This window comes from Lepus europaeus, chromosome 3, assembly GCF_033115175.1.
Source record: "Lepus europaeus isolate LE1 chromosome 3, mLepTim1.pri, whole genome shotgun sequence".
NCBI lineage: Eukaryota > Metazoa > Chordata > Mammalia > Lagomorpha > Leporidae > Lepus > Lepus europaeus.
Genome location: NC_084829.1, coordinates 153,633,060 through 153,651,985, shown reverse-complemented (window position 1 = coordinate 153,651,985; position 18,926 = coordinate 153,633,060). Strand labels below are relative to the sequence as shown.

Below are 18,926 nucleotides of genomic sequence, written 5' to 3'. Positions count from 1 at the left end.
TTGAAATCCCAAAAGACCATTTAGATTACTTCATATTTATATACCTTAATTCTGAGTTATTTGGAAGAGATGAATCTTGTTTTCTAGAATATTCCCAGTAATTAAGTCTTTTTATATTCTGTAACCAAGTTCCATCAACAGCAAATAATGTTCAGGCTTTGACATATAACTTTGTGTTATGTTAAAAAAAAAAAAAATTTACTTTTTGAGCAGAGGCAGAGAGAAAAGAGAATCTTCCATCTGCTGGTTCACCCTCCAAATGGCTGCAATGGCCAGATCTGGGCCAATTTGAAGCCAAGAGCCAGGAGCTTCTGGGTCTCCCATGCAGGTGCAGGGGCCCAAAGACTTGGGCCATCTTCAACTGCTTTCCTAGGCCATAGCAGAGAGCTGGATTGGAAGTAAAGCTGCCAGGACTTAAACTAGCTCCCATATAGGAAACCAGCAATGTAGCCAATGGCTTTACCTGCTAAGCCACAGCACCAGCCCCTGATTGTTTTTGAGAGAGAGAGTTACAGACAGAGGGAGAAACATCCAGAAAGGTCTTCCATCTGCTGGTTCACTCCCTAAATGGCAGCAACAGCTGGAGCTGAGCCGATCCAAAGCCAGGAGCCAGAAGCTTCCTCTTGTCTCCCATGTGGGTGCAGGGGCCTACAAACTTGGGCCATATGTTACTGCTTTTCCAGGCCATAAGCAGAGAGCTGGATCAGAAGAGGAGCAGCTGGGACATGAACTGGCGTCCATATAGGATTTCAGTGCCACAGCACTGGCCCCCAACTTTGTATTCTTTATTCAAGAATGTCCTCTGTTTGATCATTCATGAACCTGATGGAACACTCTCATTATCTTTCACATTAATGTTTTTTTTTCACGCTGAAGGCCAAGATTTAAATACCTGGAACTCTTAAACCACGAATAGGAATATTTGTCATTAGATTACCATATGTTCTTTATTTGATAATCTCAAGTTTTTTTCCCATTGACACCAACAAAGAATAGCTTAACTCCTAAACACCCTGCCCCATCCAAACTGATATCCCGGTAAGATGGAAGACATTAAAAGAAGTTTAGAAAAACCTTTAGGGGTTAAAATAGAATCTTGTTAACATGTTTGTATCTAGATCTGCCTATTGAATTCCACCTTTCTGGTCTTGTTCTGATTATGTAGGAGGTTTCGATGGGATTCTGTTCTGATAAGCATCTGCTAGTGTATAACCACTGTATCCTTTGAGTCTGGTCCTTAACTTTCATCAAAAGTCACATTGACAATCAGTGGTCACTTGATGCTATTTCTGTGAGAAGGAAAGTACTTAGGCTTCCCATGATAGCCTTCTGCATTAGTTTTGATACAATTAAGTACCTGCAGCAATTAACCTTATAAGGGAAAGAAGTTAATGTTGGTTCATGGCTCTGATGTCCAAAGTGTAAGACCAGATAGACCCCACAGGTTCAGCCACTGTGAAGCTGTTCTTACTGGCAGAGCCTCAGAGTAGCACAGGACATCACATGGCAAGGGACCAGGAGCACATCTGTCTATCTGTGTCTATGTAGTCCCTTATGAAGCCACCAGGATTCAATCATGGGCTCCCCCTAACTGCCTAAAGCAATCTCATCACTTCCAAAAGACTCCATCACTAAACATCAGTAGGATTCAGTTCCTACCCTCTCAGAACTATTTACATGAGACTTTGGGGACCAAACTCCTAAGTTTGGGGGAACAAATATTCAAAGCATACCAACTTCCATTTTTAATATTTTGTTTCCTTGGAATTTGCTTGTAACTAATTTTCCTCCGAATCCCCAAAGTATAAGACTCAGACCATAGATATTCACTTATGTGGTGTTTATTAAATTAGCCTGCAATCATTAACTTTAAGTCTATGTGGTCTTAAAATTCTTAAGGAAATTTTATGTATAGCTTTCTGTACTAAAGATATTTTATTTTCATACTTCAATTTTTTTTCAGCTCTTTGATTGGCACATACAGCTTGATAAATCTCTTCCAGCACCTCTGGGCACCATAGGTGCTTGGCTGTATAGGGCAGAGGTGGCCCTGAGAGAGGAAGTAACAGTGCAGCAGGTGCATGAAGAAACAGCAAACACAATACAGCGGAAACTTGAGCAACATAAGGTAAAATTCTGGTTGAGAAACTTTGCAGCATAACCAGCCCTGCACACATGGCCCGATCAGAACCTGGGCTGGTCTGGTCCTCCCGAATGTGCTGTACCAGCAATTCAGAGACATTGTGATTTCAGGAATTCTCCAATTTACATTTTCCTGTTTGGGAACTGATTGCTGATGATTCCAAGTGTTTGATTTCCTCAGGGACTTACCATTAAACTTGTGATTTTTTTTCCTTTTATTCTCCCTCTGATACTTATTTTTTCGTGGTAATATACCATTAACACAAAGACTAGATTCAAGGTAGTTCATAGACACAATTCTAAGAATGTAATGACAATCCCTTTCTCCCGCCCACCCATCCCCTCCCTCTCCCTTTCTTTCTTTACTTTTTTAGAATGTTTGAGATCTCCACCTATCACTGCAATTCTGTGGCTTTATTTTTCCAAAGATAGGCCCACAGATTTATACATTTACATAATAATGTGACTGGTGGTTGGCCTCCATTCTCAAAAGAGGGCTGACAAAATTTCTCCCGTCTTGCCACTGTGGGGCAGGGTTAAGGCTGGTGGGAGCAGTAGCCTTAGGAAGTGGTGAGATTAGGCTTGTTTATTCAAGTTTTTATTTATACAAGGTGAACAAATTTCATATTTCACACGAACAGAAACTTAGTGATACTTCCTACCCTACTCTCCCTCCTGCCCACACTCCTACCATCCCTCCTGCTCTCTTTCTTATTCTTTCAATTTTTACAATGACATACTTTGAGTTTATTTTATAATCACAACCTTCCACTAAGTAAAGAATTTAGCAAATAGAAAGAAGAAAAATACACTGTTACCCAGCAGTAGAGACAAGGGCTGTAAAAAATAATCCAATCTCAGAATGTCAACTTTGCTCATATGCATTACATTTTTTGTACTTTATTAGTTACCACAGATCAGGGAAAACAAGATATTTGTCTCTTGGGGATTGGCTTATTTCACAAAGTGTAATGGTTTACAGTTACATCCATTTTGTTGCAAATGGCCACTTACTCAATTTCTTATCTTCCTATGTATGGTTTAAGTTCCAATGTACTTTCTATGCATGGTCTTTCATAGCACAAATCTAACTGAAAATGCTGGTTTACCACATTAATGCAATAATACATTTTGTTCATTGAGATTATGTACCCATTTGCTGTGCCATAGAGTTGAATTTCACTGTCTACGTGGAAAACAAACTGATAACCAGGGATTTCTACTCCTCATTTTATATATATATATATATATATATATATATATATATATATATATATGAATGAGATATATTTATACATATGTGAGGCAATTTATAGCTAATAAGTATTTTCTCACCACTTATTTTTTTTGGTAATAGGCAACTTAGTGTGTATAAGGTGATATTGTATTCTATTCCATTCATACTGCTCTTATGATCAGTGATGTCAGGAATTTTTTCATATATCTGTTGGCCATTTGTATGTCATCTTTCAGGAAATTTCTATTCCAGTCCTTTGCCTGTTTATTTAAAAGATGATTTATTGTTATTGAGTAGTTTGAGTTCCTTATATATTTTGGAATTATCCCTTTACCTGATGTATGATTTACAAATATTGTCTCTCATTACACAGGTTTTACTTTTACTCTGTTGATTGTTTCTTTGTGTTAAAAGCTTTTCAGTTTGGCACATTCTCTTTTGTCTGTTTCAGCTTTAATTGACCATTCTTTTGGGATCAGAACCAAGAAATCATTGTCTAGACAAATGTTGAAGAACTTTTTTCCTATGCCTTCTGCTACTAGATTTAGTTTCCGATCTCACATTTAAGTCTTTAATACATTTAGGGTTGATTCTTATCTGCGGTGTGAGATAAAGGCCTCTATGTCTTCTGTGCGTGGATATTTAGTTTTCCCAACATTGATTCAAGAGTCTGACCTTTCCCCATTGTGTTCTTGGCACTTTTGTTGAAAATCAATTGACCCAACCTATGTGGGTTTATCTTGGGGTTCTGCATCCCTCCCCAACAATTGATGTGCTCAGATACTTTCAAATTTTCTATACTTAACCTTTCCACCCCCCACCACCATCAACACACACAAGCACACACAAAGAGCTTCCTATCATCTGGTTTCTCAGACGAGAGAATGACTGTGAGGTCTGCTCTACCTGTACAAATACAGTAAAATCCAGTCCTGATTTTCTGTCCCTGAGTACACTGAAATAGGAGAAGTTCTATTGGAGCCAGAGTTCAGGCCTCATATGAGATCAAGTCACAAGCATTTTTTCTGGGATTGAACCAGTTTGTGGCTTCTCAGAAGCATAGAAACACCCAAAGTGCTAAAATAGTTCCACAAATAACACCACTTTAACCATTAGCAATTAGGCATCTTTACATATGATAATTTCTCTTCAGGTAAAATGTGCACCAGTTGAAATTACTTTCACTGGTGTGAATATCAGCATCAAAAGAAATCACCTTACTCCCTCTTGTTTTATTGCACAATAAGGTGAATACAGATAACTATAACTGTATATTTCAGAAAAGCTAGACAAAGGGATTCTGAATATTTTTTCCACACAGGAATGATAAATAATTAGGCTAAAGAAATTTACCCCAGTTTGAAAAATACACAGTGTGTTCATATAATGAAGCATTATGTGATATCAATGAAAAAAGAAATTTTAAAATTACATTAAAAGAGGCTGGTGCCACAGCTCAATAGGCTAATCCTCCGCCTGTGGTGCCAGCACACCGGATTCTAGTCCCGGTCGGGACACCGGATTCTATCCCGGTTGCCCCTCTTCCAGGCCAGCTCTCTGCTGTGGCCAGGGAGTGCAGTGGAGGATGGCTCAAGTCCTTGGGCCCTGCACCCCATGGAAGACCAGGGGAAGCACCTGGCTCCTGGATTCGGATCAGCATGGTGTGCCAGCCGCAGCGCGCCTACAGCGGCGGCCATTGGAGGGTGAACCAACGGTAAAGGAAGAACTTTCTTTCTCTCTCTCTCTCTCTCTCTCTCTTTGTCACTGTCCACTCTGCCTGTCAAAAATAAAAAGTAAAAAATTAAAAAATTACTTTAAAAGAAATGAACTCAGATTTTCAAATGAAATGTAGAAAATATATCACTTGTGAATTAAATGTGATAATTTGGCAAATATTCATTGAGGTCGTACTGTGTGCTAGGCTTCAGTACTGGGGAATTGGTAAAGGTGCTGGAAAGTACCCAAGCATTTGTAATGACTCCAAGTGGGTGTCTTGGTAAACACCATGTGTTTTTTGGTTAAATAATAATTTAAGTCGACTTAAATGCTCCTTCAATGCGGCAGGCATTGTGGTGCCGTGGGATGGCCATGTCCTTTATCAGACTGTCAGTTCCTGTCCTGACTCTTCCATTTCTAATCCAGCTTCACGCTGATGGATCGTGGGAGGCAGCAGATGATGGCTTGGGTGCTGCCTCCCACTCACATGAGGGATCCTCATTTTGTCCTGGGCAGAAGGTCATTGTGGTCTTTTGGGGAGTGAACCAACAGATGGATGATTCTCTCAAGTACATGAAAAAAAATATTTTTAAACTTTAGGCTTTAAAGATAAATAAGTGTTCTACCATAGAGGATAGGTCCTACAATGTAACTATACTATTTATTAGATGATTATAATATTGCATTCGATATTTTTTAAAGATTGATTTATTTGAAAGCAAGAGCTACCAGGGTTGAGGGGACTGGAGGGTGGAGAGAAAGAGTGCTTCATTCGCTGGCTCACTCCCCAAATGACTAGAATGGGCAGGACTGGGCTGGGCCAGGTCAAAGCAAGGAGCCTGGAACTCCATCCAAGTATCCCATGTGGTTAACAGGGACCCAAATACTCTAATTGGAAGTGGAATGGCCATACTTGAACTGACACCTGTGTGGCATGCTGGGCCACAGGCCTGGTGATGAAATGCTAACTCACGCACACTATGGGCAGCTTTAGCCCTGACGGGGACTGTATTTTGAGTCATGATGATGTGCATGCTTTCTGTATGTTTCAGGGACTGTGTAATTCGAGGCTCTTGATGATCCCTCTAACCACACAGAGACAGAGGGAGAAAAGCCTCTGCCAATCACCCAGAGTGCAGCTAGAGCAACCTCTTGACCAAAGTGCAGTAAGTAAGCCATAGAAACCATAAATGAAGTAGAGCAGGGAGAGGCAGGAGGCCAGGAGTGGTTATCCAGGCCTGAAAAAACAGAAAGCACTAGAGAGAAATCCAGAGAATGTAATGAAGAAACAGGAGCATGCAAACTGAGGTAAGTGGAAGTCAAGACAAGGTTCAAGGCAAGTCTCTGAATGAAACAAGTCTTTCAAGGGAGGCACCAACTAAGTCTGGCTGCAGGCACTTAGCAAAGGCATTAGCAATGTAATTGCAGACTATGAAAAGTAAGACATCTGAATCATTAGTAAGATAGCTAAAATTCTGTTTATTCAATAGCTCTAAAGCAGTTCATCAAACTTTTTAGTTTTTATTAACTTTTATTTAACAAATGTAAATTTCCAAAGTATAGCTTATGGATTACAGTAGCTTCCCCCCCCCCATTACTTCCCTCCCACCAGCAACCCTCCCAACTCCCGCTCCCACTCCTATTCCATTCACATCAAGATTCATTTTCAATTATCTTAATAGACAGAAGATCAATTTAGTATATATTAAGTAAAGATTTCAACAGTTTGCACCCACACAGAAACACAAAGTGTAAAGTACTGTTTGAGTACTAGTTATACTATTCATTCACATAGTACAACATGTTAAGGACAGAGATCCTACATGAGGAGTAAGTGCACGGTGACTCCTGTTGTTGATTTAACAATTGACACTCTTCTTTATGGCGCCAGTAACCTCCCTAGGCTCTAGTCATGAGTTGCCAAGGCTATGGAAGCCTTTTGAGTTTGCCAACTCCGATCTTATTTAGACAAGGTCATAGTCAAAGTGGAAAGTTTTCTCCTCCCTTCAGAGAAAGGTACCTCCTTCTTTGATGGCCCCGTTCTTTCCAATGGTATCTCACTGGCAGAGATCTTTCATTTATGTCTTTTTTTTTTTGCCAGAAAATCTTGGCTTTCCATGCCTAAGATACTCTCATGGGCTCTTCAGCCAGATCCGAATGCCTTAAGGACTGATTCTGAGGCCAGAGTGCTGTTTAGGACATCTGCCATTCTATGAATCTGCTGCTTCCCATGTTGGGATTGTTCTCTCCTTCTTAATTCTATCAGATAGTATTAGCAGGCATTAGTCTTGTTTATGCAATCCCTTTGACTCTTAATCCTATCATTATGATCAATTATGAACTGAAATTGATCACTTTGACTAGTGAGATAGCATTGGTACATGCCACTTTGATGGGATTGTATTGGAATCCCCTGGCACGTTTCTAACTCTACCATTTGGGCAAGTCCAATTGAGCATGTCCCAATTTGTACATCTTCTCCCTCTCATTCCCACTCTTATATTTAACAGGGATCACTTTTCAGTTAAATTTAAACTCCTAAGAATAATTGTGTGTTAATTAAAGAGTTCAACCAATAGTATTAAGTAGAACAACAACAACAAAAATACTAAAAGGGATAATGTATTAAGTTGTACATCAACAGTCAGGACAAGGACTGATCAAGTCACTGTTTCTCACAATGTCCATTTTACTTCAACAGGTTTCCTTGTTGGTGCTAAGTCAGTTGTCACTGATCAGGGAGAACATATGATATTTGTCCCTCTGGGACTAGCTTATTTAACTCAGCATGATGTTTTCCAGATTCCTCCATTTTTTGTTGCAAATGACCGGATTTCATTGTTTTTGACTGCTGTACAGTATTCTATAGAGCACATGTCCCATAATTTCTTTATCCAGTCTACTGTAAATGGGCATTTAGGTTGATTCCAGGTCTTGGCTATTGTGAATTGAGCTACATAAACATTGAGGTGCAGACAGCTTTTTTGCTTGCCAATTTAATTTCCTTTGGGTAAATTCCAAGGAGTGGGATGGCTAGGTTGTATGGTAGGGTTATATTCAGGTTTCTGAGTAATCTCCAGACTGACTTCCATAGCGGCTTTACCATTTTGCATTCCCACCAACAGTGGGTTAGTGTCCCTTTTTCCCCACATCCTCGCCAGCATCTGTTGTTGGTAGCTTTCTGTAGGTGAGCCGCTTTAACCAGGGTGAGGTGAAACCTCATTGTGGTTTTGATTTGCATTTCCCTGATGGCTAGTGATCCTGAACATTTTTTCAGTGTCTGTTGGCCATTTGTATTTCTTCTTTTGAAAAATGTCTATTGAGGTCCTTGGCCCATCTCTTAAGTGGGTTGTTTGTTTTGTTGTGGTGGAGTTTCTTGATCTCTTTGTAGATTCTGGTTATTAATCCTTTATCAGTTGCATAGTTTGCAAATATTTTTCCCATTCTGTTGGTTGCCTCTTCATTCTCCTGACTGTTTCTATTGCAGAACAGAAACTTCCCCATTTGATGCAATCCCACATGTTAATTTTGGCTTTGACTGCCTGTGCCTCAGGGGTCCTTTCCAAGAAGTCCTTACCTTTGCCTATATCTTACAGAATTTTTCCAATGTTCTCTAATAATTTGATGGTGTCAGGTCATAGATTTAGATCTTTAATCCATGATGAGTAGATTTTTGTGTGTAAGGTGTAAGGTAGGAGTCTTGCTTCATGCTTCTGCACGTGGAAACCCAGTCTTCCCAGTACCATTTGTTGAACAGACTGTCCTTGCTCTAGTATTTGGTTTTAGATCCTTGATCAAATATAAGTTGGCTGTAGATGCTTGGATTGATTTCTGGTGTTTCTGTTCTGTTCCATTGGTCTATCCATCTGTTTCTGTACCAGTACCATGCTGTTTTGATTACAACTGCCCTGTAGTATGTCTTGAAATCTGGTATTGTGATGCCTCTGGCTCTGTTTTTATATAAGAGTGCTTTAGCTATTCAAGCTCTCCTGTGCCTCCATATGAATTTCAGCATCATTTTTTCCAGATCTGACAAGAATGCCTTTGGTATTATCTTGGTGTTGTGTTGAATCTATAGATTGCTTTTGGGAGAATGGACATTTTGATGATATTGATTTTTCCAATCCATGAGCATGGAAGATTTTTCTATTTTTTGGTATCCTCTTCTATTTCTTTCTTTAAAATTTTGTAATTCTCAACGTAGAGATCTTTAACGTCCTTGGTTAAGTTTATGCCAAAGAATTTGATTGTTTTTTTGGCTATTGTGAATGAGATTGATCTTAGCAGTTCTTCCTCCGCCATGGCATTGCCTATGTACACAAAGGTTGTTGATTTTTGTGCATTGATTTTATATCCTGCTACTTTGCCAAACTCTTTGATGAGTTCTAACAGTCTGTTAGTAGAATTCTTTGTATCCCCTGAATAAAGATCATATCATCTGCAAAGAGGGATAGTTTGAGTTCTTCCTTCCCAACTTGTATCCCTTTAATTTCCTTTTCTTGCCTAATGGCTCTGGCTAAAACTTCCAGAACTATATTGAAGAGCAGTGGTGAGAGTGGGCATCCCTGTCTGGTACCAGATCTCAGCAGAAATGCTTCCAACTTTTCCCTTTCAAAAGGATGCTGGCCATGGGTTTTTTATAAATTGTTTTGATTATATTGAGGGATGTTCCTTCCATACCCAGTTTGCTTAGAGTTTTCATCATGAAAGGTGTTGTATTTTATCAATTGCTTTCGCTGCATCTATTGAGATAATCATATGGTTTTTCTGTTTGTTTGTTTGTTTATGTGGTGTATCACGTTGTTAATGTGGTGTATCATGTTGATTGTTTTGTGAACATTGAACCATCCCTGCATACCAGGGTTAAATCCCACTTGGTCTGGGTGGATGATCTTTCTGATGTGCTGTTGCATCCTTTTGGCCAGAATTTTATTAAGGATTTTTGCATCTATGTTCATCAGGGATATTGGTCTGTAATTCTCTTCCAATGCTGCATCTGTTTCAGGTTTAGGAATTAAGGTAATGCTAGCATTAATAGAAAGAATTTGGGAGGATTCCCTCTCTTTTGATTGTTCTGAATAGTTTGAGAAGAATTGTAGTTAGTTCTTCTTTAAATGTCTGGTAGAATTCAGCAGTGAATCCATCTGGTCCTGGGCTTTTCTTTGTTGGGAGGGCCTTTATTACTGTTTCAATTTCTGTCTCAGTTATGGGTCTGTTTAGGTTTTCTATGTCTTCCTGGCTCAATTTAGGGAGGTTGTATGTGTCCAAGAATCTGTCCATTTCTGATAGATTTCCCTGTTTGCTGGCATACATCTCCTTGAGATGACTCTTTTTATTTCTGTGGTGTCTGTTGTTACATTTCCTTTTTCATCTCTGATTTTATTGATTTGGGTCTTTTCTTTTTTTAGTTAGTTGGGCCTATGGGGTGTCAATTTTGTTTATTTTTTCAAAAAACCACCTCTTCTTTTGGCTGATCTTTTGTAATGTTTTTATTATTATTATTATTCAATTCTGTTGATTTCTTCTCTAATTTTAATTATTTCTCTTCTCCTACTAATTTTGGGTCTGGTTTGCCTCAGTTTTTCTAGATCCTTGAGATGCATTGATAGCTCATTTGTTTGGTGCCTTTCCAATTTCTTGATATGGGCACCTATTGCTGTAAACTTTCCTCTTAACACTGCTTTTGCTGTATCCCATAAGTTTTGATATGTTGTGTTGTTATCCTCATTTACTTCCAGAAAGTTTTTTATTTCTCTTTTTATTTCTTCTATGACCCATTGTTCATTCAGGAGCATGTTGTTCAGTCTCCATGTGTTTTCGTATGTTCTAGGGATTCCTGAGTTGCTAATTTCCAGCTTCATTCCATTGTGGTTGAGAAGATGCATGGTATGATTTCTATTCCTTTGAATTTGCTTAGACTTGCTTCATGGCCTAGAATGTGGTCAGTCCTAGAGTAGGTTCCATATACTGCTGAGAAGAATGTAAATCCTTTAAGTGTAGGATGAAAAGTTCTGTAGATATCTGTTAGATCCATTTGGGCAATAGTGTTGATTAAATCTGCTGTTTCCTTGTTGATATTCTGTCCTGTTGATCTGTCTATTTCTGAGAGTGGAGTATTGAAGTCCCCCAATATTATTGTATTGGAATCTAAGTCTCCCTTTAAGTTACTTAACATATCTTTTAAATAATATGGTGTCCTGTAATTAGGTGCATATATGTTCACAATATTTACATCTTCCTGTTGAATTGATCCCTTAATCATTATATAGTGCCTCTCTTTGTCTCTCTTAACAGTTTTTGTGTTAAAGTTTATTTTGTCTAGCCAATGCCTTGGCTTACTAGGCTAATCCTCCGCCTTACGGCGCCAGCACACCAGGTTCTAGTCCCAGTCAGGGCGCCGGATTCTGTCCCGGTTGCCCCTCTTCCAGGCCAGCGCTCTGCTGTGGCCAGGGAAGGCAGTGGAGGATGGCCCAAGTGCTTGGGACCTGCAACCCGTGGGAGACCAGGAGAAGCACCTGGCTCCTGCCTTCGGATCAGCGCGGTGTGCTGGCCGCAGCGCGCTGGCCACAGCAGCCATTGGAGGGTGGACCAACGGCAAAAGGAAGACCTTTCTCTCTGTCTCTTTCTCTCACTGTCCACTCTGCCTGTCAAAAATAAAAATAAAAATAAATAAAAAAGCTTATTTTGTCTGATATATATATATATATTTTTTGGTATATCACATTAATGGATTTGCAAACATTGAACCATCCCTGCATACCAGGGATACTTGGTCTGGGTGGATGATCTTTCTGATGTGTTGTTGAATTCTGTTGGCCAGAATTTTCTTGAGTATTTTTGTGTCTATGTTCATCATTGATATTGTTCTATAATTTTCTTTCAATGCTGCATCTTTTTCAGGGATATGAACCAAGGTGATGCTGGCTTCATAGAAAGAATTTTGGAGGATTTACTCTTTTTTTTTTGATTGTTCTGCATAGTTTGAGGAGAATTGGAGTTAGTTCTTTAAATGTCTGGTAGAATTCAGCAGTGAATCCATCTGGTCCTGGGCTTTCTTTGTTGGCAGGGCCTTTATTACGGTTTCAATTTCTGTTTGATTATGGGTCTTTAGGTTTTCTTTGTCTTCATGGTTCAATTTAGGTAGGTTGCATGTGCCCAGGTATCTATCCATTTCTGATAGATTTCCCTGTTTGCTGGGGTACAACTCTTTGTAGTAATTCGTGATGATTCTTTTTATTTCTGTGGTGTCTGTTGTTACATTTCCTTTTTCATCACTGATTTTATTGATTTGGGTCTTTTCTTTTTTTAGTTGGGCCAATGGTGTGTCAATTTTGTTTATTTTTTCAAAAAATCAGCACTTCATTTGGCTGATCTTTTTTTTAAAACATTTATTTAGCAAATATAAATTTTCAAAGTAAGCTTATGGATTAAAATGGCTTTCCCCCCCATAACTTCCCTCCTGCCCACAACCCTCCCAACTTCCACTCCCGCTCCCATTCCATTCACATCAAGATTCATTTTCAATTATCTTAATATACAGATCAATTTAGTATATATTAAGTAAAGATTTCAACAGTTTGCACCCACACAGAAACACAAAGTGTAAAGTACTGTTTGAGTACTAGTTATACTATTCATTCACATAGTACAACATGTTAAGGACAGAGATCCTACATGAGGAGTAAGTGCACAGTGACTCCTGTTGTTGATTTAACAATTGACACTCTTCTTTATGGCGCCAGTAACCTCCCTAGGCTCTAGTCATGAGTTGCCAAGGCTATGGAAGCCTTTTGAGTTTGCCAACTCCGATCTTATTTAGACAAGGTCATAGTCAAAGTGGAAAGTTTTCTCCTCCCTTCAGAGAAAGGTACCTCCTTCTTTGATGGCCCCGTTCTTTCCAATGGTATCTCACTGGCAGAGATCTTTCATTTACGTCTTTTTTTTTTTTGCCAGAAAATCTTGGCTTTCCATGCCTAAAATACTCTCATGGGCTGTTTAGCTGGATCCAAATGCCTTAAGGGCTGATTCTGAGGCCAGAGTGCTGTTTAGGACATCTGCAGCGGGATACACAGCAAACTCATAGATTGGCTGATCTTTTGTAATTTTTTTGGATTCAATCCTGTTGATTTCTTCTCTGATTTTAATTATTTATCTTCTCCTACTAGATTTGGTTCTTGTTTCCTGCAGTTTTTCTAGATCCTTGAGATGAGTTGAAAGCTCATTTATTTGGTGCCTTTCCAATTTCTTGATGTAGGCACTTATTGCTATATACTTTCCTCTTAACACTGCTTTTGCCATATCCCATAAGTTTTGATGTGTTGTGTTGTTATCATCATTTACTTCCAGAAAGGTTTTGATTGCTCTTTTTATTTCTTCTATGACCCAGTGTTCATTCAGGAGCATGTTGTTCAGTCTCCATGTGTTTGCATATGCTCTAGGGATTCCCAAGTTGTTAATTTTGAACTTCATTCCGCTGTTGTCTGAGAAGCTGCATGATATGATTTTGATTCTTTTAAATTTGCTGGGACTTGCATTATGGCCTAGTATGTGGTCAGTCCTAGAGTAGGTTCCATGCACTGCTGAGAAGAATGTAAATTCTTTAAATGTAGGATTGAAAGTTCTGTAGATATCTGTTAGATCCATTTGGGCAATAATGTCGATTAAATATACCGTTTCCTTGTTGATATTCTGTCCAGTTGATCTGTTCTATTTCTGAGAGTGGAATATTGAAGTCCCCCAGTACTATTGTACTGTAATCTAAGTCTCCCTTTAAGTCCATTAACATATCTTTTAAATAAACTGGAGCCCTGTAATTACGTTCATATACATTTATAATAGTTACATCTTCCTGTTGAATTGAACCCTTAATCATTATATAGTGCCCCTCTTTGTCTCTCTTAACAGTTTTTGTGATAAAGTTTATTTTCTCTGATATTAACATGGCTACACCAGCTCTTTTTTGGTTTCTGTTGGCATGGAATATCTTCTTCCAACCTTTCACTTTCAGTCTGCATGCATCTTTGTTGGAAAGATGTGTTTCTTGTAAGCAGCAAATAGATGGGTTTTGTTCCTTAACCCATACAGCCAATCTGTGTCCTTTAACAGGAGAGTTGAGGCCATTAATGTTCAATGTGACTATTGACAAGTAGTAACTTTGTCCTGCCATTTTCCCAAAGATATTTCTAATATATGCTTTGAAGTTCCTGTGATCTTTCTACTGGGAGGTTTTCTTCCTTTACATTCTTTCATACTGATGGCCATGTTTCTGTGTTTCTGTATGTAACACATATTTAAGCATCTTTTGCAGGGCTGGACAAGTGGCAACAAATTCTTTCAATTTCTGTTTGCTGTGAAAGGTCTTTATTTCACCTTCATTCACAAATGAGAGTTTTGATGGATATAATATTCTGGGCTGGCAGTTTTTCTCAGTACCTGCGCTATATCTTGCCATTCCCTCCTAGCCTGTAAGGTTTCTGATGAGAAGTCAGCTGTGAGTCTAATTGGAGATTCTCAGAGTAATCTGATGTTTCTCTCTTGCACATATTAAAATCTTTATGTTTCACTGTGGTGAGTTTGATTACAACGTGTCATGGTGAGCATCTCTTTTGGTCATGTTTATTAGGGGTTCTATGAGCTTCCTGTGCTTGGATGTCTCTGTTCTTCTCCAAAGCTGGGAAATTTTCTGCTAGTATCTCACTAAAAAGGCCTTCTAATCCTTTCTCTCTCTCCATGCCTTCAGAAACTCCTAGAACCCAAATGTTGGTTTTTTTAAATAGTATCCTGTAGATTCTCAACAATATTTTTTAGATTTCTAATTTCCTCTTTTTGTCTTTGATTTGACTGTATACTTTCCTGTGCTCTATCTTGTAAGTCCAATATTCTCTTCTGCTTCACTGATACTGTTTTTAAGGCTCTCTAATGCATTTGTCATTTGATCTATTGAATTCTTCATTTCATTATGATTTCTCTTCACTATCACAATTTCATGTTAAAAAATACTGTTGGAGTACTAGTTATAGCATTAAATAAGAGTGTACAGCACATTAAAGACAGAGATCCTACATAATATTTTTTTAAAAATTAATTAATTTTCTATGCCATTTCCAATTTAACACCAGGTTTTTTTTTTCATTTCCAATTATCTTTATATACAGAAGATCAATTCAGTATATAATTAGTAAAGATCTCATCAGTTTGTACCCACACAGAAACACAAAGTGTAAAAATACTGTTTCAGTACTAGTTATAGTATCACTGCACATTAGACAACACATTAAGGACAGTTCCCACATGGGATGTAAGTACACAGTGACTTCTGTTGCTGACTTAACAATTTGACACTCCTGTCCATGGCGTCAGTAATCTCCCTAGGTTCTAGTCATGAGTTGCCAGGGCTATGGAAGCCTTTAGAGTTCGCTGACTTTGATCTTATTCCGATAGGGTCATAGTCAAAGTGGAAGTTCTCTCCTCCCTTCAGAGAAAGGTACCTCCTTCTTTGATGGCCCTGTTCTTTCCACTGGGATCTCACTCACAGAGATCTTTCACTTAGGTCTTCTTCTTTTTTTCTTTTCCATGGTATCTTGGCTTTCCATGCCTACAATACTCTCACGGGCTCTTCAGCCAGATCCGAATGCCTTAAGGGCTGATTCTGAGGCCAGAGTGTTGTTGAGGACGTCTGCCATTCTATGAGTCTGCTGTGTATCCCACTTCCCATGTTGGATCTTTCTCTCCCTTTTTGATTCTATCAGTTAGTATTAGCAGACACTTGGCTTGTTTGTGTGATCCCTTTGACTCTTAGACCTATCAGAGCCATCAATTGTGAACTGAAATTGATCACTTGGACTAGTGAGATGGCATTGGTACATGCCACCTTGATGGGATTGTAATGGAATCCCCTGGCACATTTCTAACTCCATCATTTGGGGCAAGTCCGATTGAGCATTCCCCAAATTGTACATCTCCTACCTCTCTTTTTCCACTCTTAGATTTAACAGGGATCACTTTTCAGTTAAAATTTAAACACCTAAGAATAATTGTGTGTTAATTATAGAGTTCAACCACTAGTACTAGAACACAACAACAACAACAACAAATACTAAAAAAGATAAAGTATTACATTGTACATCTAAAGTCAGGACAAGAGCTGATCAGGTCATTGTTTCTTATAGTGTCCATTTCACTTCAACAGGTTTCCCCTTTGGTGCTCAGGTGTCACCGATAAGGGAAAACAAATGATATTTTTCTCTTTGGGACTGGCTTAATTCACTCAGCATGATGTTTTCCAGATTCCTCCATTTTTTGTTGCAAATGACCGGATTTCATTGTTTTTGACTGCTGTATAGTATTCTATGGAGTACATGTCCCATAATTTCTTTATCCAGTCTACTGTTGATGGGCATTTGGGTTGGTTCCAGGTCTTAGCTATTGTGAATTGAGCTGCAATAAACATTAATGTGCAGATGGCTTTTTTATTAGCCAAATTTCCTTTGGGTAAATTCCAAGGAGTGGGATGGCTGGGATGTATGGTAGGGTTATGTTCAGGTTTCTGAGGAATCTCCAGACTGACTTCCATAGTGGCTTAACCAGTTTGCATTCCCACCAACAGTGGGTTAGTGTCCCTTTTTCCCCACATTCTCTCCAGCATCTATTGTTGGTAGATTTCTGGATGTGAGCCATTCTCACAGGGGTGAGGTGAAACCTCATTGTGGTTTTGATTTGCATTTCTCTGATTGCTAGTGATCTTGAAAATTTTTTCATGTGTCTGTTGGCCATTTGGATTTCCTCTTTCGAAAAATGTCTATTGAGGTCCTTGGCCCATCTCTTCAGTGGGTTGGTTGTTCTGTTGTTGTGGATTTTCTTGATTTCTTTGTAGATTCTGGTTATCAACCCTTTATCTGTAGTATAGTTTGCAAATATTTTTTCCCATTCTGTCGGTTGCCTCTTCACTTTCCTGACTGTTTCTTTTGAAGTACAGAAACTTCTCAATTTGATGCAATCCCAAATGTTAATTTTGGTTTTGACTGCCTGTGCTCTTGGGGTCTTTTCCAAGAAGTCTTTGCCTGTACCTATATCTTGCAGGGTTTCTCCAATGCTCTCTAATAATTTGATGGTTTCGGGTCGTAGATTTAAGTCTTTAATCCATGTTGAGTGAATTTTTGTGTAAGGTGAAAGGTATGGGTCTTGCTTCAAGCTTCTGCACATGGAAATCCAATTTTCCCAGCACCATTTATTGAATAGGCTGTCCTTATTCCAGGGATAAGTTTTGGATCTTTGATCAAATATAAGTTGGCTGTAGATGTTTGGATTGATTTCTGGTGTTTCTATTCTGTTCCATTGGTCTATCCATCTGTTTCTGTACCAGTACCATGCTGTTTTGATAACAACTGCCCTGTAGTATGTCCTGAAATCTGGTATTGTGATGCCTCCGGCTTTGTTTTTGTTGTACAAGATTGCTTTGGCTATTCGAGGTCTTCTGTGTCTCCATATGAATTTCAGCATCATTTTTTCCAGATCTGAGAAGAAGGTCTTCGGTATCTTGATTGGTATTGCATTGAATGTATAAATTGCTTTTGAGAGAATAGACATTTTGATGATATTGATTCTTCCAATCCATGAGCATGGAAGATTTCTCCATTTTTGGGTATCCTCTTCTATTACTTTCTGTACGGTTTTGTAGTTTTCATCGTAGAGATCTTTAATGTCCTTGGTTAAGTTTATTCCAAGGTATTTGATTGTTTTTGTAGCTATTGTGAATGGGATTGATCTTAGAAGTTCTTCCTCCGCCGTGGCATTGCCTGTGTATACAAAGGCTGTTGATTTTTGTGGATTGATTTTATATCCTGCTACTTTGCCAAACTCTTCTATGAGTTCCAGCAGTCTCTGAGTAGAGTTCTTTGGGTCCCCTAAATAAAGAATCATATCATCTGCAAAGAGGGATAGTTTGAGTTCTTCCTTCCCGATTTGTATCCCTTTAATTTCTTTTTCTTGCCTACTAGCTCTGGCTAAAACTTCCAGAACTATATTGAATAGCAGTGGTGAGAGTGGGCATCCCTGTCTGGTACCAGATCTCAGCAGAAATGCTTCCAACTTTTCCCCATTCAATAGGATGTTGGCCGTGGGTTTTTCATATATTGCTTTGATTGTATTGAGGAATGTTCCTTCCATACCCAGTTTGCTTAGAGTTTTCATCATGAAAGGGTGTTGTATTTTATCAAATGCTTTCTCTGCGTCTATTGAGAGAATCATATGGTTTTTCTTCTGCAGTCTGTTAATGTAGTGTATTACGTTGATTGTTTTGCGAACGTTGAACCATCCTTGCATACCAGGGATAAATCCCACTTGGTCTGGGTGGATGATCTTTCTGATGTGCTGTTGCATTCTATTGGCCAGAATTTTATTGAGTATTTTTGCATCTATGTTCATCAGGGATATTGGTCTGTAATTCTCTTTCAATGCTGCATCTTTTTCCAGCTTAGGAATTAAGGTGATGCTGGCTTCATAGAAAGAATTTGGGAGCATTCCCTCTTTTTCGATTGTTCTGAATAGTTTGAGAAGAATTGGAGTTAGTTCTTCTCTAAATGTCTGGTAGAACTCAGCAGTGAATCCATCTGGTCCTGGGCTTTTCTTTGTTGGGAGGGCCTTTATTACTGTTTGAATTTCTGTGTCCGTTATGGGTCTGTTTAGGTTTTCTATGTCTTCCTGGCTCAATTTAGGTAGGTTGTATGTGTCCAAGAATCTGTCCATTTCTGATAGATTTCCCTGTTTGCTGGCATACAAGTCCTTGTAGTAATTTCTGATGATTCTTTTTATTTCTGTGGTGTCTGTTGTTATG

At 38.8% G+C, this 18,926-nt stretch overlaps 1 protein-coding gene across 1 annotated transcript in view; it reads left to right on the top strand.

The window, feature by feature from the left end:
• The window catches only part of LOC133756691 (nesprin-1-like), a 209,851-nt gene that overhangs the window by 69,069 nt on the left and 121,856 nt on the right, over nucleotides 1–18,926 (top strand). Inside the window, exon 11 of the mRNA XM_062187285.1 lies at nucleotides 1,964–2,128. Within this exon, the coding sequence (XP_062043269.1) occupies nucleotides 1,964–2,128 (165 nt within the window). The remainder of the gene's footprint in view (nucleotides 1–1,963; nucleotides 2,129–18,926) is intronic.